We start from the raw sequence: 19,878 nt of genomic DNA, 5'->3' as shown, positions 1-19,878 counted from the left end.
CCTGCAGAGCAATTTTTAAAAGCTTTGAAAACCCTAGAATTCTTAAACAAGGTGGTTGGTTTTTTTTTTGAGTCAATTAAAGATAGCCCCCTTTATTCAAGGGATGGAAAATGGTGTTTCAGAATTGAGTGAGGGCAAACATGCTCCCAAATTAGATATCTGAACAAAGTAAACTATGAATAGATTAGATAATGGGCTGCTGCTTTTTTACTTAAGCAAGAACTAAAGACAACTCAGACGTCTTATTCACAGGATAGCCTAAAGCACTCTCTCTTCCCTACTTCAACCCCGGAAACAGTAGAGTTCCATGGAACTAATTCAACTTGAACAAGATCCAAGTAGCTGAGCTTAAGTAATAAAGTATAAACTGAAGAAAAGGACCATCATTAAGACACGTGTGTAGGGCTTATACATGATCAGTAACTTCAGACAAGTTCTAGGACACATTCCCAATCAGTAAAACACAATCTCTCTGTTCAAAGCATGAACTCAGGCAAATCTAATAAGCTGACCAAACATGCTTTTCTGCAACCAGGCCAGGAGGACAAGCATCCTTTGTTCCGCTAAGGAAAGTTTTTGAAAGGAAAGGGAAATGTTTCCATTTTTTTAAGACATCCTCAGAAAGACTTAATTTATACATATATAATCTTCTATGTAAAGAGCACATATCATAATCCACCAACATAAATTATCAGAAAAGTATGAGCCAACAGAAAAAGATATTGAAGAGAAAGGTAGAAAAGGAAGAATTCAGAAAGGAGCAAGCATGTCCTCTTCTATACAGCTGGACTGTGACGGGCAGCAGGGCAGTCCCGGGAAGCCACTACAATCCACGGGGCTTGGTCACAAGCAGTTGGAAACATGGTTTAAGAAGACAAAATCTTGGGGCACCTGGGTGGCTCAGTCGGTGAAGCACGTGACTTCGGCTCAGGGCTTGATCTCACAGTTCGTGGGTTTGAGCCCCACGTCGGGCTCAGCGCTGACAAGGAGCCTAGCTGGGATTCTCTCTCTCCCTCTCTCTGCCCCTCCCACTCATTCTCTCTCTTTCAAATAAACAAACTTAAGAAGAAGACGACAAAATCTTACCTTCGAGACTTCCCTCTAAGTTGGAGGAATCCAAGAAGACACCCAGAGCAGTGGTTCTCAAACCTTCTGGAAGCTAGAATCACCTGGGAGGCTTTTATAGGCACCTGGGCCCCACCCCCACCCCCAAGGAGTCTGCTGTCCCAGGTGGGGCCCAGCCACAGAGAGCTTTTCAGAGTTCCCCAGATGAGTTTAATGTGTTATAAGGGTTGAGAGTCAGTGATCTAGAACATGCCCCTCATTCTCCAGAACGAAGAGCTAGAGAGGCTGAAACTCCTCTTTTCATCAAAACACATCGAGAAAAGAAAAACGAGAAAGAATTCCGCCTCTCCTGTCTTTCCCATCTGGCCCACGGCACCATCATTTTTCTCAGTCTCGGGTTCAGAACCTCCGAAGAGGGTCCTTTCTTCTTTGATCAGCACATCTAATCAGCCGTCCGTTTCAATCAGCATCAACACAGACGCCAGTGCTGACTCCACACGGGGCACGCTTCTAAATGCTTGACATGCCGGAACTCACTAATCCTCCCAGCATCACCAGCAGGTGGCTACTGTGACGAATCTCCTTTTTACAGATGAGAAAACTGAGGCAGAGAGACTAAGTAACCTACCCAAGATGACACAGCCAGATACTGGCAGAGCTGGGAATTTAAAGAGACCCTGTGAATTCTACCAACTCCTTAGTTCCCCCATTACCAGACACAGGCTGGTGGAGAGAAGCCATCAAAGCAATAGGGTCCATGTTGGTAAGGAAATAAAAATATGACGGGGCGCCTGGGTGGCTCAGTTGGTTAAGGGTCCAACTCTTGGTTTCCGCTAACTTCATGATCTCACTGCTCGTGGATTGGGTGGGGGCTCAGCGCTACTGGTGCAGAGCCTCCTTGAGATTCTCTCTCTGCTTCTCTTCTGGTCACTCTCTCAAAATAAATAAACTTAAAAAATCAGAATATAGGTGATCTAGAGTATTTGGCCAACCAGTGCAAATGAAGGGTGTGACACTTCACTGTTCAGAGCTGTACCTGTTAGACCATATTAAAAACTCATTATACATTTAAACACTTTCACTGCTTTCTTGAAAGATAACAGTATCAGGGCACCTGGGTGGCTCAGTTGGTTAAGCGTTGGGCTCTTGATTTCAGCTCAGGTCATGACCTCACAGTTCGTGAGTTCAGGCCCCGTGTCAGGCTCTGTGCCGGCAGTGCGAAGCATGCTTGGGATTCTCTCTCTCCCTCTCTCTGCCCCTCCTCTGCTCGCTCTCTCTCTCTCTGTCTCTCTCTCTCTCTCAAAATAAATAAACTTAAAAAAAGATAATAGTATCATGTCAGGGCTATTTAAGGCTAAAAATAAATAAACAAACAAACAACACCCTGAGGATCTAACTTCTGCTAGGTCACATAAAATGCAGTCGTGGCAAACACTGCCTGGCAGCTGTGACACAATTACGGACAAGAATGGAAAGTGCCTATCACAGCTCTAAGTAGATGGTAGGACGTCTGTGTAGTAATTTTCAACGTTAGTGTCCTTTAATAAAATTCGTTTCTTAAAAATATCACCCACAGCCTTATTTTCCAAAAAAACTATGATGCAAATATACCTATGTTATTACACTAAGATTTACCAAAAATGTATTCAAGACAAAAAATTTTGGGAGAAAAAATGACCCTACATTCAACACCAGCAAAAGGAACTGAGCAAAAGTGTGATTCTACCCGGACCAAAAGTGCCCTGGCCTCTCTTTTCCTGGAAGGCACTGGCATATTTTTAGTAGAAAAATCTAAGGAATGCTCTTCTTCCCTCAACCTACCATGGCAGCTTTTTCTAATCCCATAAAATGTGGTATTAATTCATGAGGACTTTGCTTCTAGTTTTGATCTTTATCTCCAAGAACCTTTCATCTCTTTTTCTGTCTACAAGTCTCTGCAATCTTCCTACGATTTACAAATCAACTGGACTTCAGCCCTGAAGTATCTCACGGTATCTCCAAATCCCAGTGCTTTTTGTTCTACTCCCCAGATTAGCCAAAATGTTTGTAGATAATAATGGAGTCCACCCAGAGCACAAGCTTTGCTGCAAATTGAGAAATTATCTAAACATCATTTTAAATTATTCATTTTGCATGGAACACATTAACCACACTGATTCAGAGCACATAACATATAATGTATGTTCCATTTGATATTTCATTTATGCATCAAACATGGGCCAGAAGTAAGTGTATTCATGGCTAATCATTCATGTGAGCCATGAATGAGAGGAAGAAGGAGCCGGAAAGGGAATGTTTCATGGTAAGAAAAAATTACTAACAAATCAGACGGTCTAGATCCAATATATAGCTCTACCACTAACTATGCGATATTGGGCAAATCACTTAACCTCTCTAGATGGGTTTCCCTTTAAAAGTCAATTCAAGCTCTAAATCCATCATTACATAATAAAAAGGCAGAATCCAAAAGACTAAAACAAACATCATCCCACTTTTATACCTCTTTCATTCATCAGCTAAGACGATTTGATCTTAGCCAAACACATAAGGTCCAGTTCTCACCTGCTAGAGCCCAAAGTTTATAGAGCATAAAGAATTAGACCAAATGAAATGTAACGTTTCTTTCTCCTCAGATATAAACACCAATAAATTATTCAGGTTCTAAACAATTTCTTAATCGCCATGTCTTTCATACATTTTAATACTCAGATGTCTTTCCTCGGAGAACACTTGGGGAAAGAAAAAAATTGAACATCAAATGTCTTCAGGTCATGAGTAGAATTCTTTTTCTCCAACACACCATGCCACTTCAAAGACGGTAGTGTTTTTGCTTTTCTGGGAAAGCAGTGACTTCTCTTCTACAAGGGGTTCTTCTTATCCCTCTCAATTGTAGATGTAGTTCTTTGGCAGTTTTGATTGCTAGGTATGTCCAACTAGATTCAGACTGATACATATTTTACATATACTACATGTGTTACCTATAGACCCAACCCATTTCTGACTACCCTAAATAATCAAAAGGTAGATGATGGTTGCTTAAAGGTAGGTATCATGTCACCATTTCTTTTTTTTAACTTGCAAGACCAGCAAAGAGCTTTGCTCTTGGTTGATGTGCAATTACATGATATGAGTCTTAACTGATTGACTTAACAAACAAAACTTCATTCAATAACCAATCAGAACCATCACAAAATCTAATCAAATCTAATACAGTTTTCTCTGCTATCTGAAAGCAGAGAGTTCCCATAAAACGTTTCATAGGCCAAAATGGCAGAAAGCGAAGAAGCAATTACCAGTAATTTATATGGGAAAACTTTGAAGCATTCCCAGACCCAAAAAATCACCTCCCCTAGGCTTTACTGATATCTTAGGACACATCTTGCTAATGGATGCACAAAAAAAATCAAGATAAAGCATAGATGCCCACAGACACCATACCCAGCTGGGCTGGTTTGATGTGAAGATGCTGTGTGTAGTTCTGCAGGAAGGAGTTGGCGGCGCCCCTCTTGATGCTTAAGGTGCGTGCCGCCTCCAGAATGGCTCCCCACAAAACAAACGCGGGACATATTTTCACTTCTTTCCTTTTTCCATAACAGCGAAAATTCTCTTCAGATTTCTTTCAGTTAGTGGATACAGGTATTAAGGTAGGTCTTACCTAAAAGTACAGTGGCCGTATGTGGACTTTCAAAAAGCAGGGGGATGCCTGAATTATGAAATAAAAATACTCACCACTCTTACCTAAATGAGTTCAGAAGCGGGACCGAAAGAAAATTAAGATTTGAATTCATTAGCAAACCTAACCTATAAATCTGTGTTTACAACATAAGATTCCAATATTCACCTTCTTTAGGCATTTACAATGGAAATCCCAAGTACTATGTCAGGTTTTATGAAGCTTTCATGAAGTCTTAACTAAACTTTCAACGTGTATGCAAGTCTATTTAGAGTTTTCGCTGAATGTAATTCAGGAAACAGATGATGGTGGAAAGAAAGTATAATTCAGCATCACACCCTGCCTGGTAAAAAATAAACTGGTCACAAATTAGTGAAAATATATGTCCCTTGGTGTCAGGGGTCAGAATGCAAGTGAGAAACAAAAAAACATATGCATACCTACTTATGCACGTATAATGTATTCCAGAATTACAAAATTGAAAGCTAGAAGGAAAGAGAATCAGATGTGCTTAAAACACCTATTATCAGCCAGGTTTGTGTTAGAAGTTTTCAGTTATTACTGAAGCTAATCTTCAAAATAACCAAAAAGCAAAATATTACAACTCTGTGTTACACTGGAAAACAAGGTGAGAAACTTCCTCGAGGTCACGTGGATTTCAAGTGCTAATACCAAACACCAGACCCCAATACACTGGATTCCAAAACCCTTGAGATCATTTCCTGTGTCATTTTCATTTGGGAGAGCACAAAATTGAAACTTGGCAATGCTAGAGCTTACAAGTTCATAAGGATTAGAATCTATATATGTTACGACCCATACTTTATTGCACTGTCACACACCTGTCACCCAGGCAACTAGAAACGGTTGCTTCACAACTCAGTAAACAGTGATCTTTTGGTTGCTAAACATGTCAAGTGAATTGATCCATCTGCACAGATGCACTAACCCTAAATAGTAAACCTTCAGTTAACCAGAAATTAGAGACCCTTGTAGTAACATTTTTATAATCTTTTTCATAGATGTTTTCTGCATCTAGTGAGATGATCATATTGTTATTTCTCTTAAACTGTTGACTGCATTGCTTTTCTACTGCTGAAGCATGCCTTGGATAAACTCTATTTGAATCCACCATTAGTTTTTTAGTAAGCTGTTTTCAGTTTGATAATATTACATTTAAATTTTTGGCATCATAAGTGAAGCTGGCCTACAGACTTGTTTCGTATGCCCTCCCTGTCTGATTTCGACGTAGAGTAATGCTAACTTGATAAAATGAAAAAGAACGGCCTCTCTCATTCTCTAAGCTCTATAACAACAATTATTATCTGTTCCTTAAAGGATCAGCAGAACTTACTTGAAAAACTCTACGTTTGGTGCCATTTTTAGTTGATTTTTTTGTTGAGATAATTATAGATTCATATGCAGTTGGAAGAAATAATACAAAGAGATCTCTACAGCTCTTTATCTAGTTTCCCCCAATGGTAACATTTTATAAAACTATAGTGAATATCACAGGAAGGATATTGACATTGACACAATCCACTAATCCTATTCAGAGTTTCTAAATTTTACTTGTACTTGTTAGTGTCTGCACATTTAGTTCTGTGCATTTTGTCACAGGTCTATACATACACATATAGAAATTTATTTAATATAATCTCAGTTTCACTATATATAGCTTTATATCAGACTTTTTGTCTATTATAAAGTTTCCAAGTTATAAACATTCTTCAAATATATTTTTAATGGCTGCATGATATTTAATGTATAATTTAGAATCTTTTATTTAATCTACTGTATATTCAGGTTGTTTCCATTTTTTAACTATTATTAATAAACCTTCAATAAACACATTTTACCCAGCTATGACTATTTCCTTTGGATAGATTTGCAAAGGTAAAATTACTGGAAGAAATGGGCTTTTCATATCTTAACACTAAGATATTTATCTAGTTCCCGCAAGGACCCTTTCAGAAATAACCAATAACATATCCTCTCACATCACTCATATTTAGAGAAAAGCTGAATGCAAACATATCCCCAATATCTTAACATGGAGTTAGGCCTCCCCAAACGAGGACAAAGAACTCCAGCTATGAAAAAGCAGGCTCCGGGCACCTAGGTGGCTTAGTCGGTTGATCGTCCGACTTCAGCTCAGGTCATAGTCTCGCGGTTCATGAGTTCGAGCCCCACTTCCAGCTCTGTGCTGATGGCTCAGAGCCTAGAGCTTGCTTTGGATTCTGTGTCTCCCTCTCTCTCTGCCTCTCCCCCACTCACACTCTGTCTCTCCCTCTCTCTCTCTCAAAAATAAATAAACATTAAAAAAAGAAAAGAAAACATAAAGAGCAGGCTCAATGGTGCATCTCCTGGGCTATGGCTAATCGGATTAGCCCCTGTAGTGTACCAAGCCCCCATGAATCTGAAAACCATGAATCACAATAATAGTAGTTAACACATGACATAAAACATGAATATGCCACTGTGTTAAAAACTCCTACCCTTTCTGTCTCGCAGAATCCTAAACTCCTTGTTCAGAACATTCCATTTTATAGAGGAGAAAGCTGAGGGCAGAGTAATTTAAAAACTTATCCCAAGTTACACAGTGAAGGGGATTGAAACCCAGGCACGTCTTACCTCCAATGACCAGCTTCCGAGCCAGTCTACCTTACTGCCTGCTCATGTCGATTCTTGCTGGTGGCGTCCACAGCGCCTACACCACATTCGGTGCAACGGAGAGGAGCCAAGGGGAAGGCACCAGTTAAAGGCCCCTCTCTAAAAATGGGCTTCTAGACAGAAACCAAATGAGGAGCCTGACACCCCTCGGTGACTTACGCCTTAAAAAGCCCTCTAAATTAGGGGTGCCTGGGTGCCTCGGTTGGGGTGCTTGGGTGGCTCAATTGGCTAAGCGTCTGACTCTGGATTTCAGCTCAAGTCATGATCTTGTGGTTTGTGAGTTCAAGACCCACATCGAGGCTTGGGATTCTCTCTCTCTCTCTCTCTCTCTCTCTCTCTCTCTCTCTCTCCCTCTCTCCCTCTGTCTCTATCCCTCTGCCATGCACACACTCTTGTTCTCTCTCAAAATAACTAAGTAAACTTAAAAAAAGCCCCCCAAATTATATGAACAAGTTATGTTGTCTTCTGTCCAAAACGAAAGTGAATTCCATCACATCAACTGGTGTGGACGCTACGCTGGCTCATATCAGAAAATACATGACAAAACATTAGATCATGAGCATTCAGAACAACGTATATATAACCCCAGTAACTGATGAACACTCCATTCGAGTTAACTGATTACCATCAGCTCTTGGAAATGACTTACCTTTCAGTAATGTGAATGAATTCCTCACTTTGGTAATAAAATAGTAAGTATTTGGCAGGAGCTTAATAATTACTTATTGATTAGGTTAATCTTAACATTTCTCCAATCTTACCCTGAAGCATATAGAAAAACTAAATGTTAAAGACAGAAAAATTCTTCAAGTTCACGCCATCATTTTATACACGGGGAAGCTGAGGTCCCACAGGGAGTAAGATAATTAACTTCATGTAGGCAAAACCTCACTTTTGCACTAAATATTGTACATTTATTTCACTGTCATTATATTTAATAATATATCCTACAAAACTAATATTTGACTTTTACTCTTTCTTGGTAAGAACTAGAAAAAAATAATCTTCCCTTAATAATTGGGATTCTCATTCCTTGCATCATCCTATCAGGAGACTAAACTCTGTTAATTGCACATACTCCTTAAATATCAGTACTATTTGTCTTTAATATACCTGTATAATCAGCAAAGAAAATAAACATCCAAATGCTTTGTAAAGGGCACACTCTCTGCATCTTTGTGACATTTTCGACAAAACAAACTGAACTGCAGATGAAAAAAATGTGAAAACATATCTTGTCTTTAACAGCACTTTCCATACCTTGAAGTCCAAGACTATGAGCTGGCTCCCACACCACTGAGTGCACACGAGTTGGCCTCTCTCTGCTGATATGAAATTCAAATGGGAAATCTCCAAAGACTTCAAGGTTTCTCCCCTTCTCCCAGTCCCACCAATTCTTTGATATATCCAAGAAAAACATTCATGATGCTATTTCAACAGCATTCTTTCCTAATTCAGAGGCAGTCACCCCTCCAGCCTTGTTGCTAAAACTAATGTGGCCCCAGAAACAGACTTGTCAAAACACGGTGAGATTTTATTAAATTTTTTTTTTGAGAGACACAGAGAGACAGTGTGAGCAGGGGAGGGTCAGAGAGAGAGGGAGAAACAGAATCTGAAGCAGGCTCCAGGCTCTGAGCTAGCTGTCAGCACAGAGCCCGACACAGGGCTCAAACCCATGAACGGTGAGATCATGACCTGAGCCGAAGGCGGACCATTAACCGACTGAGCCACCCTGGCACCTTAACACAGTGAGATGTTTAATAGTAGGAACCGAAACTCAAGATGCTAAAAGGAGAAATATCATACATTTCTACTCTTAAAAAAGTACTCTCTCCACCCCCACCCCCCACTGCCCAAAGTTCCCTCACCAGCCCTGCCACCCACCTCCCTTCAGATGACCAGCTACACCCCGCATGCAATACAGACATGACTCTCTCCTTCCAGTCCGCTAGAATCTCAATGGAAGCAAACAGGAAGAAGCACGAGGCACACCAATGATTGCAGGACTTGACTTCAATATCTTGTTTGGTCTTCAGGCCAACACTGCAATGTTGATGAAACTGAAGTCTAGTGAATCAAAACTGGATTCAATTGATCCCAGACCACACTGCTTTCAGTGGACAGAGCAAAGCTGAGCTTTTCAGGGGAAGTGACGGATCCTGGTTGCCCTTGCCACAGGCACCTGCACTTAAAACTGTTAAATATCATTAACAGTTGTTTACCAAGCTCAGCACTGCGCAGGGGAGAAATGTGTGAAAAGGAAGGCCTTCCCTTTATAGGGCACCAATCTCTATGGAAGAGAAAATTCATCTCTTAGAATGTCAGAGGACTTAAGAACATCTTATACAGCTTCCACGTTTCATAAACAAGAAAACAGAGGTCAAGAATAGAAGAGAAAAACTGCTTGGTATCTTCTGTGCCTCAAGCACCATTCCTACACTCCCTCATTTTATGCTCAAAATAATCGTGTCATAAAGGCATTCAGGTCCAAATTGTACACACATACATATGTATTTTTTCAAGTGACCTGGAGTTTCAGTATCTTGTCCAGGTACTACAGTAAGTGGCAAAGTACCAGCATCTGAACCCAACTTGTCCACCTCCCATGCCGAAGGCCTTAGTGTTCTACCGTGGACCCCAAGGTCACATAGCTATATACTGCCAGGAGTCTACCAACCAACGCAAAACAGCATATAAGGAGGGGTAAAATATGTGACCCAGACCAGCGGTTCCCAAATGTGGCTGATTCATTAAAATCATCTGAGATGCTTCATAAAAATTCCCCACCCCCTTTCAGGCTACCGATCATGTAGGTCTGAGATGAAGCCCTGAAATCTATATTTTTACACACCTCCAATGATTCTCATCATGAGTCTGCCGTACGGTTTACAGAAAGATAAAAACAAGGGCTCAAACATGAAAGGCCATCTGGAGCCTGGGTCTGAATCAACAGAATGTTAAAGGGGAAACACTAAAGAGGTGGCTCTGTCCCAGGAGTGTTCATGATCGTGAGGCTAGCGCGCAGGCGCAGGGAGACATGATGGAGAGTAATCAAGGGAAAAGGAGTAGGAAAGAGCAACATTATGAGCATCTTCTAAACCTGGAGAGATGTTTAGTTAGAGTCCATGCCACGAAAACAAGGAAACACAGAAGTCTGTGGACCATGGGAACCCCATCAGAATGGTACAGGATAAATCAAACAGCAGGTGAGCATCTGGCCCAGGAAGCACTGCTCAAAAGCTGCGGACATAAAGGCACAGGTCCCAAGAAAGACAAAACTAAGGAGAATCCACCTGGATCACTAGAATGTGAGACCCAAGAACACAGAGGAGCTTGCCTGGTTTGCTCAATGCTTTGCCCCAGGCACTCAGTAGCTGCTGAACCTTGTGGAATGACCACATGGTGGACTTCACGTCCAACTGGACACGAATGTCAATGAAGTGGAATGAGTCAAGGACGTCTTCAAAACTCAAATCCCAAAGACTAGAATGAAGGTGATTATTACTGGCACAACTAAGCAAAGTAACAGTAGCTTCTTTCAGCAAAAGCTCTTCTTCATTCCTTCTTGCTTTTCTCTTCCCCCTCTAAAACTTTATTTTGGCTTCTGGGGTATGAAAGAATTAGGTGATTTTGAGATACTGGAATGTACTGTTGATTGTGGGAAAAACAGCAGGTCTTCTTCCATGGTAAGAACAAATGACGAGGGGCGCCTGGGTGGCTTAATTGGTTAAGCGTCCGACTTGGACTCAGGTCACGATCTCACCATTTGTGAGTTCGAGCCCCATGTCTAGCTCTGTGCTGACAGCTCAGAGCCTGGAGCCTGCTTCAGATTCTGTGTCCCCCTCCCACTGCCCCTCGCCGGCTCACACTGTCTCTCTCAAAAATAAATAAACGTTAACAAAATTTTAATATAAAAAAAAGGAAATGATGAGCAAAATCATTTACTTTGATTTTTGGCAGTGTTGAAAAGGGACAGTGTTGGAAGGATCTAAACCCAATGACATTCCTTACACCACCTATTGGACCATTGCCAGCTGACATGCCAAATAGCATGGTGGCTTGACCAGACTCCCTATAAACCTTAATGACAGAGCTGTCCGGATTCTGGGTGGCTAGAACAGCCTCGGGGCTTTGCCAACGCGAGGAGACTCCAGGCCACCTGTGGCTGACCAGGCAGGTCTCCAAGAGCTTCCGGAGACTTGAGAACTAGTCCTGCCTAGGAAAAAAACTAGGTAATCTTTTGAAATCCTTTCCAAACTAATGATTATTCAAGGTGCCGTCTGAGTAATCATGTTACACAGTCCTTTAAAACTAGGTGTACCAGGTCTTCGAAGCAGGAATTGAACAGCAAACTCTAATTCCTTTTAGGACATCCATCTTTCGCAAGCCTGATCTTACAAGATCATTCTTTCTTAAACGATGTCTACCTACTGCTAATATCCAACTAAAAGAGAAACAGGAATTCTATAAAATTCCCTAGCAGAAGTAATTTGTTTCATTACTAGAGCAGCCAAAATATATATTTTTTAAAGAACTGAAAAAGGTTATATGGTTCCAATTCTATTTTTCTTTCTAATGCAAACTTTCCAAAGCCTGCCTTTTATAATGCACTGAGAGGTAACGCATGGGTCCAAATAACTTGACAGTTTAATTTTAATTTACACACAATGAAACATGTGTATAAAATTCCACTAGTTCAAAACATTTCCTCCTCTTAGACGTATTTCCAGTTCCAATTATGTGTTTATAGCAGTCTGCAATATATTATTTCTAAAGATAAACAGTCGCGTTAAAAAAAAATGGATAGAAAAATAGCAGCATGTCACTGCTGCCACACTCAACCTTTCCCCTCACATGGTGTTCCCGCAGCTAGAGCCCTAGGCTGCTGGTGCAAAGTATGAACGCACATCACCACGAACAGTTCCTGCTTCCAGAAAGGAAGGGCCACCAGTTTCTTCCCAGAGACTGCTTTGAGCCTTCGCCCCTAAAAACCTCTTCGCTCTCACCTTGCCTTGTGTTTAGTATAAAGCTCAATAATTCAGTACCTGCAGACATTTTCCCTTTCCTCCTTATAAAGACAGACTTAAAGCTCAGAAGACAACTAACTACCTCTAACTCCCAGGAAACTGCTGCAGTTTTCAAATTAAAATACGAGGCACTGGAAATAATGTGCTATGATAGCTAATTGTCGAAAAATTAATAAGTCTTTCAACTTCACCTACGTTGATGCTGCCATACATCAGACAGAGACTAAAAAGTAACAGAAATAGAGTAGTAGCCAACCTGGGCTTTGAAACAGCCTAATAAGGACTCTCCGCTGGAGTCTCCAAGTTGACATTTTAAAAATATCTAATCACCCTTTTGGATGGCAGTCCAATTACTGAAAAGAGTATCGACTTCGGTGAAGGAACTCACTGGGAAAGCATCTAATCCTGGCTGGAAATGAGAAATATTAGAATCAAAAAGGGTTCAGGGGAAAAGTGTCACCAAGCAGAACAGTTCAGCCACAAAGCTTCCTTAAGGATCAATGTCAGATTTATGGAAAAATCCAGAGAACCAGAAGATAGAGGCATTCTTCCTGGAGAACTCCCAAAACAACACTTCCTGGCAAATCCTGAACAGAATTTGGCCAAAAAAGGACTTCCTTAACCCTGTAGCCTGCTAGGCAGGATTCTCTTGAAAACCTTCAGAGGGAGTTCTCCCTTTGCCCTGTTTTGCAACAAGATGAGCAATAACGTTTTTCCTGAAATAAACAGAGAATCTCTCTCTTTTTGTGTACAATGAGTCAAAGTTCATAACTGTCTGGGAGATTACCAGTCCCAACGGATTAGCCCATCGTTTGCCAAAGAGAAGTACTGATAAGGCTCCCAGTTCTATTTTACAGCCAAAGCCCCCAAACACTCATCTCTTCTGTCTACAGTGTACAAGTCTACCTGCTTTTCAATCCCAAGTAACGTTTGGGGAACCTGCTAGTACACACAGCGGCTCCCGCAATGATAGAAAATGCGCATCTGCTGCTCAGTGCCCAAGAGGTTTTCCACTCCTTAAACTGCTTCAACTCCAAAACGAGGGAGAAGGGGGAGGGAAGTAACACTCCGAGGGCGAGGCGGAAAAACTCACAAAACCATCCCTGGACAAGTTACTAAGTGGCAAAGGGAGGAGACACTGGGGAGCTAAAAAGGAGAGGAAACAGCTGCACTCCGTCTCCGAAGCCCCGGAAAGAACGGAGGCTGCAGACAGTACCTGGAGTGCTCAGGCTTCCACCGAGCCTGGCAAAGCTCCGGGCGCCCAGGTAGGGGCCGCCACCGACCGGAAAGGGCCAGGAGGCAGATCCCTTTAGAGGGCGCTCATCGGGCGACGTAGGGAAACAAACTCCAGCAGCAGAAACTCGACCCAAAGGAGGAGAAATCCAAGTTCCCTCCGCCGCAGCCGTGGAAGGAGGCTGGGTGCCTGCAGCCGGCCCCGACAGGAGAAGAGACTCCTCCGAGCCTCGGAAGCACCCCCTCCAGGGCCCGCGAGGACAAGCGTGGCAGGCTGAAAGCCTCGGTCCCCGAATGGCCAGGCGACCCGAGGCCGAGCTTGGTGTCACCCGCACCCCGCCTTGCCCAGCACGCTCCATTCCAGGGTAATCCGTATTAAAATATCCTCCTGCCCCTAAGGGCCCGCGGGGCCGCCCTCCGCCCCTCAAGGACTGGGATTCCAGGGCCCGGGGCCCCAGCATTTTCCGGCGCGTTCCGCGCACCCCTCGGGACCCGGGACTGGCCCTCAGGGGATAGCCTTTCCACGAGGGTGTGCTACCTCGCCCCAGCCACAGAGAACATCAAACAAAAGAACTTTTGCAAACTTTACTCTCCGGACACTCTGGGGTCTCTTAATCGGGACGCCATCTCCCAAGGATCTGCATCCAACCGAGCAGGGAAGCTAGCAACCGTGGGGGATGGTGTGTGGAAGAGGGGACCCCAAAGTTTCCAGGTTGTCCCTGGGTCTCGCCGAGCGCGCGGAGGGGGCGGGTTCCCTCGCTGGCCCTCCGGCTGTGCTGACTCCCCTTTCCCAAGGTCCTTCTCTGGCCACGCAGCAAGACCCCTCTGAGGGCGATGCTGGGAGTGACTCCGGGGGCCTCTGCGGTTAGACAAAACTGCGATTCTCGCGCCCTCATCCCCGGGGACCTCGCAACTCCGGCGAGCTGCGCTTCTCTGCAGGAAGGGAAGGCAAGGGGGGAAGTGGCGGAAGAGCGAGCACATTTGTCCCAGCAGATTCCCGGGGGCCAAGCGCCAGGTCGGAGTGGGGGGCGGGGATAGGGATCCCCTAGGAGGCGCTGCCCGATTGCCCGCGGGCGCTGCGGACTCCCCTCCGCGCCGAGCACCCGAAACGGCGCGCGCTTCCCCCTCCTGGCCCACTCACCGACTCCGCCGACACGCAGGCCACCAAGCCCAAGGTGAGCAGGATCCAAGCGCGCCGCATATTCCCCGAGGACCGGCTGCTCCCAGCCGCCGCCTGCAACGAGGGCGAAACGAAGCCTACTGCCTAGAGCCCCGCGCAGCCGGTGCAGAGGGATACCGGGCAGAGCCGAAAGGACCGCGGCTCGAGCTCGGGGACTGGGCTCGGGGGGCGCTAGCCGGCTCCTCCCGCGCCTGCTCTCGCCGCCCGCGGCTGCACCCCGGGAATGCGGCGCCTTCTCACTTGTTGGTTTCTGCACTCCCGAAGCCGAGTTGTTGCTCCGGGGAGGTTGGTCTCTAGAGCTCTTCTCGCTCTGCTGCTGTTTTACTCCTCCGCGGACTCCTTCCCAGTGTCGCGGCTCAGTTGCTGGTTTTGAGGAATAAATTAGATGGCTTGGAATGTAGCTGCAGCTGAAGTTTGGGGGCAGAGCGGTCAGGGCCGGCGGTCCGCGCGGCTGGAGCTCCGGGAGTATCTGGAGAGAAGCGCGTCCGAGCGGGGCTAGTGGCTCAGCGGCTGCGCCCCTCCTCCTCTCCCGCCACCGCCTCCCTCCCCCGATCCTCCCCCTCCTCCCCCTCTCCTCCTCCCGCCCCCTCCCTCCCTCCCTTGCCTGCTTCTCCCGGCTCCTCCGGGCGTCTGGGGGAGCGGAGGCGGCAATGTGACTCCCAGCTAAACCAGGGAGAAATTCCTACAGGATTACGCCTCGATTGGCAGCTTTGGGGACCAGTGGGCGCCGGTGGCTCCGCGCTGTGGCCGCTCTGGATCTGCTGGTCTGCAATCAGTGCTCCAGCGCTCCAATGCTCCTTCGTTTCCTCCCTCCCTCTCCTCTTTTCCCCTCTCCACCTTGGTGCTCTTTTCTTCTCTATTTTCTTGTCTCCCCACTTTCACTTTTCTGGAAAGAGATCGGTGAAGCAACGAGAGACATATTTTAGCTTTTCTGCCCTCGAGAATTAAACCAGTAGAAAGAAACTGCTTTGGGAGTTGGAAAAACATACACAAACTTTACAGATGCCTTCAAGCAGCGTGAACTGGTCATAAATCACAAGTTCATGAAAACTGTATTTTAAAGGAGAAGACAATAAATGTGTAGTAAGAGTATTCCCCACCCGTCCTAAACCGCCCCCCCCCCCCCCAAAAAAAGGAAATGAAATTAAAAAAAAAAAAAAAAAAGGAAGAGTGACCCCTGTAAACCCAAAATGGAACACTTTCAAAGCTCATAATTTCATTAAGGACTTAAATACCAGTTCTGCCTCACACACAGTGTAAGCCACTAAATCATTTTATAGGCTTCATTTCAGCATTGAGGTGTTAACGTTTGAAAGCTACAAATAGGGCAATTTGAGGAGAAATTGGATAGAGACACTGAATAATAACAGATTTAAGAAATTTCAATGAAAAGAGAGATAAAGTAATTTCTAGTTTGAAAAAAATAATGAGCATGTACTTCTAAATAGAATTGAAATATTTTGTGATGGAAACTTTTTTTCAAATCTGTGTCTGTGGTATGTATACTACAGAACATGGCAAATACCTATTCCCTCCCAGTTTCTGACACCATTTTTCTGACTTATGGAGTAAAAATTGTGGAACCTAGTCTCTAATGCCCACTCCAGGAGACCACAGACCTCTCAGTTTTTCACCACTGTATTCTCATTCCTGGTGCATAAAGACACATGATTAATATTTATGGAATAAATTTTGATCTAAAACTCAATCTATACTGCATAAGAATTGTGAACTTTTAAGATATATAGATGTGGATATATAGATATGAGGCCATGGTAAGTTTTGAACTTAGAATAAAATACAGTCATACTCTGAGGATTACAGTGTCTTAGTAACCTTTCACTGCAATAAATCTCAAAGAAAAAAATTTAGAAAACTGGAGAGTTATAGCTCCAACTCATCCAGACCTTGGCTGTTGAGGGCCATCCATGAACTTTCCCATGAGCAAATCTAGGGCATTGGCAGTCCAAAAGGTCATGTAGAGAAATAAAAGAGTGGACAAAGGAGAAAAAGAAAACAAAACAAAAAAAAAAAAATCAGGAGACTGGAAGTTGTCATCAGATGCTTCTGATTCCATAGGAACTGAGCTGGCAACTGTGGGTCAATGTGGGTCCAGCTTGGTTTTTAGAAAAAGGAACTACAGTCATATTTTTAAGATGGATTCTTTGTGGTTTGAAGAATTTCATGAGATGGGGGAGAGAGGGACTTCTGAAAGGAGTTTGGAAGGAAAATGAGCAGTGTTCAAGAAATACAAAGAACCACAACATGTTACCTCTACCCTCAAAAGAGATCTAATCTGCTCTTCAGTCTTTGGGTACCTCCTTTCTCCCCAACAGTTATAAAAATCAGATCAATTAGAATGGACGGGGGGAAAGGCACTCCTGCTGGCTTTCTGAGCTATTGCTGTTTATGGGGGCATCTACCTAACAGAAGCAAGGTGGCTGCTCTCTGATGCAGCTTGGGCAGAAGGGATAAAAATAAATGGGCACATGTGTCTGTTTGAAGGACATATATACCTAAGCTCCTGGTGTTTATGAGACCCTCGGAGATTTGTTTTTTTATGAATGGTACTGAAGCATTGAGAGTATGTGTGGTAAGGGGAATGGTACCATTTTGAGAGTCACACAGTATCAGGTATTTTATAACAAATAAATATTCAAATCCTGTGTTCAAATGCATGACCAGGTGTGGCCAGAATCTGGAGGTACAAAAGGCACTAATAGGAAAAGCACCTACATAATGGCTGGGGACACAGAAGTTGCCTCATGCTGCGTGGGGAGTGGTGGGAAGGGGACAAAGGATGTCTGATGATGTTAGGAACATGTCTAAACTTGGAAATGATAAAGGTCTGTGTCTTAGTCTGGGCTGCTATAAGGAAAGTATTACTGACTGGCTTATAAACAACAAACATTTCTCACAGTTCTGGAACCTGAGAAGTCCAAGATCAAGGCGCTGGCAAATTCGGTGTCTGGTGAGAGCAGGCTTCGGGGTTCACAGATGGCTCTCTTCACTGTCTCCTCACACAGTGGAAGGGGTGAGGGAGTTCTCTGGAGTATCTCTGATCAGAGCGTTAGAGCCGTGCAGGAAGGCTACACTCTAATGACCTAATCACCTCCCAAAGTCCTATCACCAAATGCCATCACCTTGAAGATCAGGATTTCAACACATGTATGGGGGTGAGAGGGCGGGGCCAGGACACATATATTCAATCTACAGTAGCCTGTTTGTGTGTCTGGCTAATTGTAACTTGTTTAACTGAAAACTCAGTGGAATTTCGTGCATTTATCTAATACACTAAACATAGCAAGTGGTTAAAGCCAAAGGCTCCTCCCTCATGTATGTTTTCAGGCCCTCCTTTTGAGGCCTGTGCTTTAAGGGGCACAGCAAATAAAATAGCAAAACTAATCACTTCCCAAATAGCTCACTGATTGCTGAAAGAATAAACAACCTACCTCAAGAATCTCGCAAGAAAATATAGGAGATGAACAGAATATAAAGACAGAGATGCAGGGGCACCTGGGTGGCTCAGTTAGTTAAGTGTCAGACTTCAGCTTCGGTCATGATCTCAAGGTTCATGAGTTCGAGCCCCAGATGGGGATTTCTGCAGTCAAAGCAGAGCCTGCTTTGGATCCTCTGTCCCCCCTCTCTCTCTGTCCCTCCTCCACACAGGTATGTGTGTCTGTGTGTCTGTGTGCATGTGTGTGTGTGTTCTCTGTCTCTCCTCTCAAAAATAAATAAACATTAAAAAAAAATTTAAAGACAGAGAAGCAGACATGTAAACAATGGGGGAAAGGGTACTGTGAATTAAAAGGTACAGAACACATAAGATGATAGAAATGAAAGCTACTAGAGACATATTTTTAACCTAAGCTGACACACTAGACTCTTGTCATTAGGTAACTAAGACATCACATCACCACAGACAAGCAGGTGCTGTGGCCCAAGGTGAGCTGACAGAGTAGGACACTGAAAAGGGAGAAAGATGCCATTTTGTTGTCTTTGGTTGTTTTTCACTTGCCATTCCCCGGAATGTTGGAGGGGTCTAGGCTAGAAATCTCTTCAGGAAGATCAGCCCTGACTAAATTCACTTGAAAGATGACAGAACCTGAGAATAACAGGAAACCCAGCCAGCCAGCAATTAATGACCCAAGCTAATAATGGCAAGTGAACGGAGGCCATGATGAAAATCTACAGGCAATCCAAAAGCATCCCTTCTTACCCTCGGCCTTTCTACTCTTCTCTCCATTAACTTGCTTCACTCTTTTGCCAGGGATACTGGCTGACTTTTATTTATTATTATTTTTTTGGAATATAACACAATTTATTTTTTTAACATATGCAATTATTTTCCATCATTTACAATACAGTGGTTACAATGACATTCTAAACAGAAAAGCAAAGTAAAAAATCAAAACCCCAACTTCTATTTCATGTAATTAGACTTATACAGAAATTAGAAGGTTACGTAACAACTAATCACCTAATTTCACAGCTATCTGAAGTGGCAATCGTTATATAGCAGCTTATCTATGATACATTCAAGATACATGATACAATTTATTACTTGTTCATAAGCTAAAACACAGCCTGCTTAATACCTGTCCTTAAATTCCACCTCTATACTACAATATACTTGAGGTCCATGCAAAAAAGTAGCTACCTTTTGTATAGGAAATGGATGAGTAAGTCTTTGGTGTTGGTAAAGCAACTTCATTTAAACATAACCACCCCCACCACCACCAAAAAAAGGAGAGAAAACAAAAAGTAAAGAAAGTAATAAGGGAAAAACCCAAGACGCACTTCCTAGGAGAAAAAAAAACAGCATGTAATTTCTGTCCCTGACGGAATGTATTAAATAAGCAAACACCCCCAACAAGCAAAACAAGTACTACAATGTAAAAATATTAAAAAAAAGAAAACCCTCTCACATGCATAAATGAAAGATTGCACACAAAGAACTCACATTTTTTTTCAATCTTTTTTTTTCAATATTTTATTGTCAAGTTGTTTTCCATACAACACCCAGT

The 19,878-nt window shown here is 43.3% G+C and overlaps 1 protein-coding gene across 1 annotated transcript in view; it reads right to left on the bottom strand.

The window, feature by feature from the left end:
* SDC2 (syndecan 2) overlaps window positions 1-15,328 on the bottom strand; it is a 102,033-nt gene extending 86,705 nt beyond the window's left edge. Inside the window, exons 1-2 of the mRNA XM_029923788.1 lie at window positions 15,092-15,328; window positions 14,813-14,905 (exon numbers count right to left, since the gene is read on the bottom strand). Of these exons, the coding sequence (XP_029779648.1) occupies window positions 14,813-14,872 (60 nt within the window). The 5' untranslated portion in view covers window positions 14,873-14,905; window positions 15,092-15,328. The remainder of the gene's footprint in view (window positions 1-14,812; window positions 14,906-15,091) is intronic.
* Window positions 15,329-19,878: the final 4,550 nt, after the last annotated feature.

The sequence above is a fragment of the Suricata suricatta genome, chromosome 15, assembly GCF_006229205.1.
Source record: "Suricata suricatta isolate VVHF042 chromosome 15, meerkat_22Aug2017_6uvM2_HiC, whole genome shotgun sequence".
Taxonomy (NCBI): domain Eukaryota; kingdom Metazoa; phylum Chordata; class Mammalia; order Carnivora; family Herpestidae; genus Suricata; species Suricata suricatta.
The sequence above is the reverse complement of the archived record's forward strand: the minus strand, read 5'-3'. Positions and strand labels throughout refer to the sequence as shown.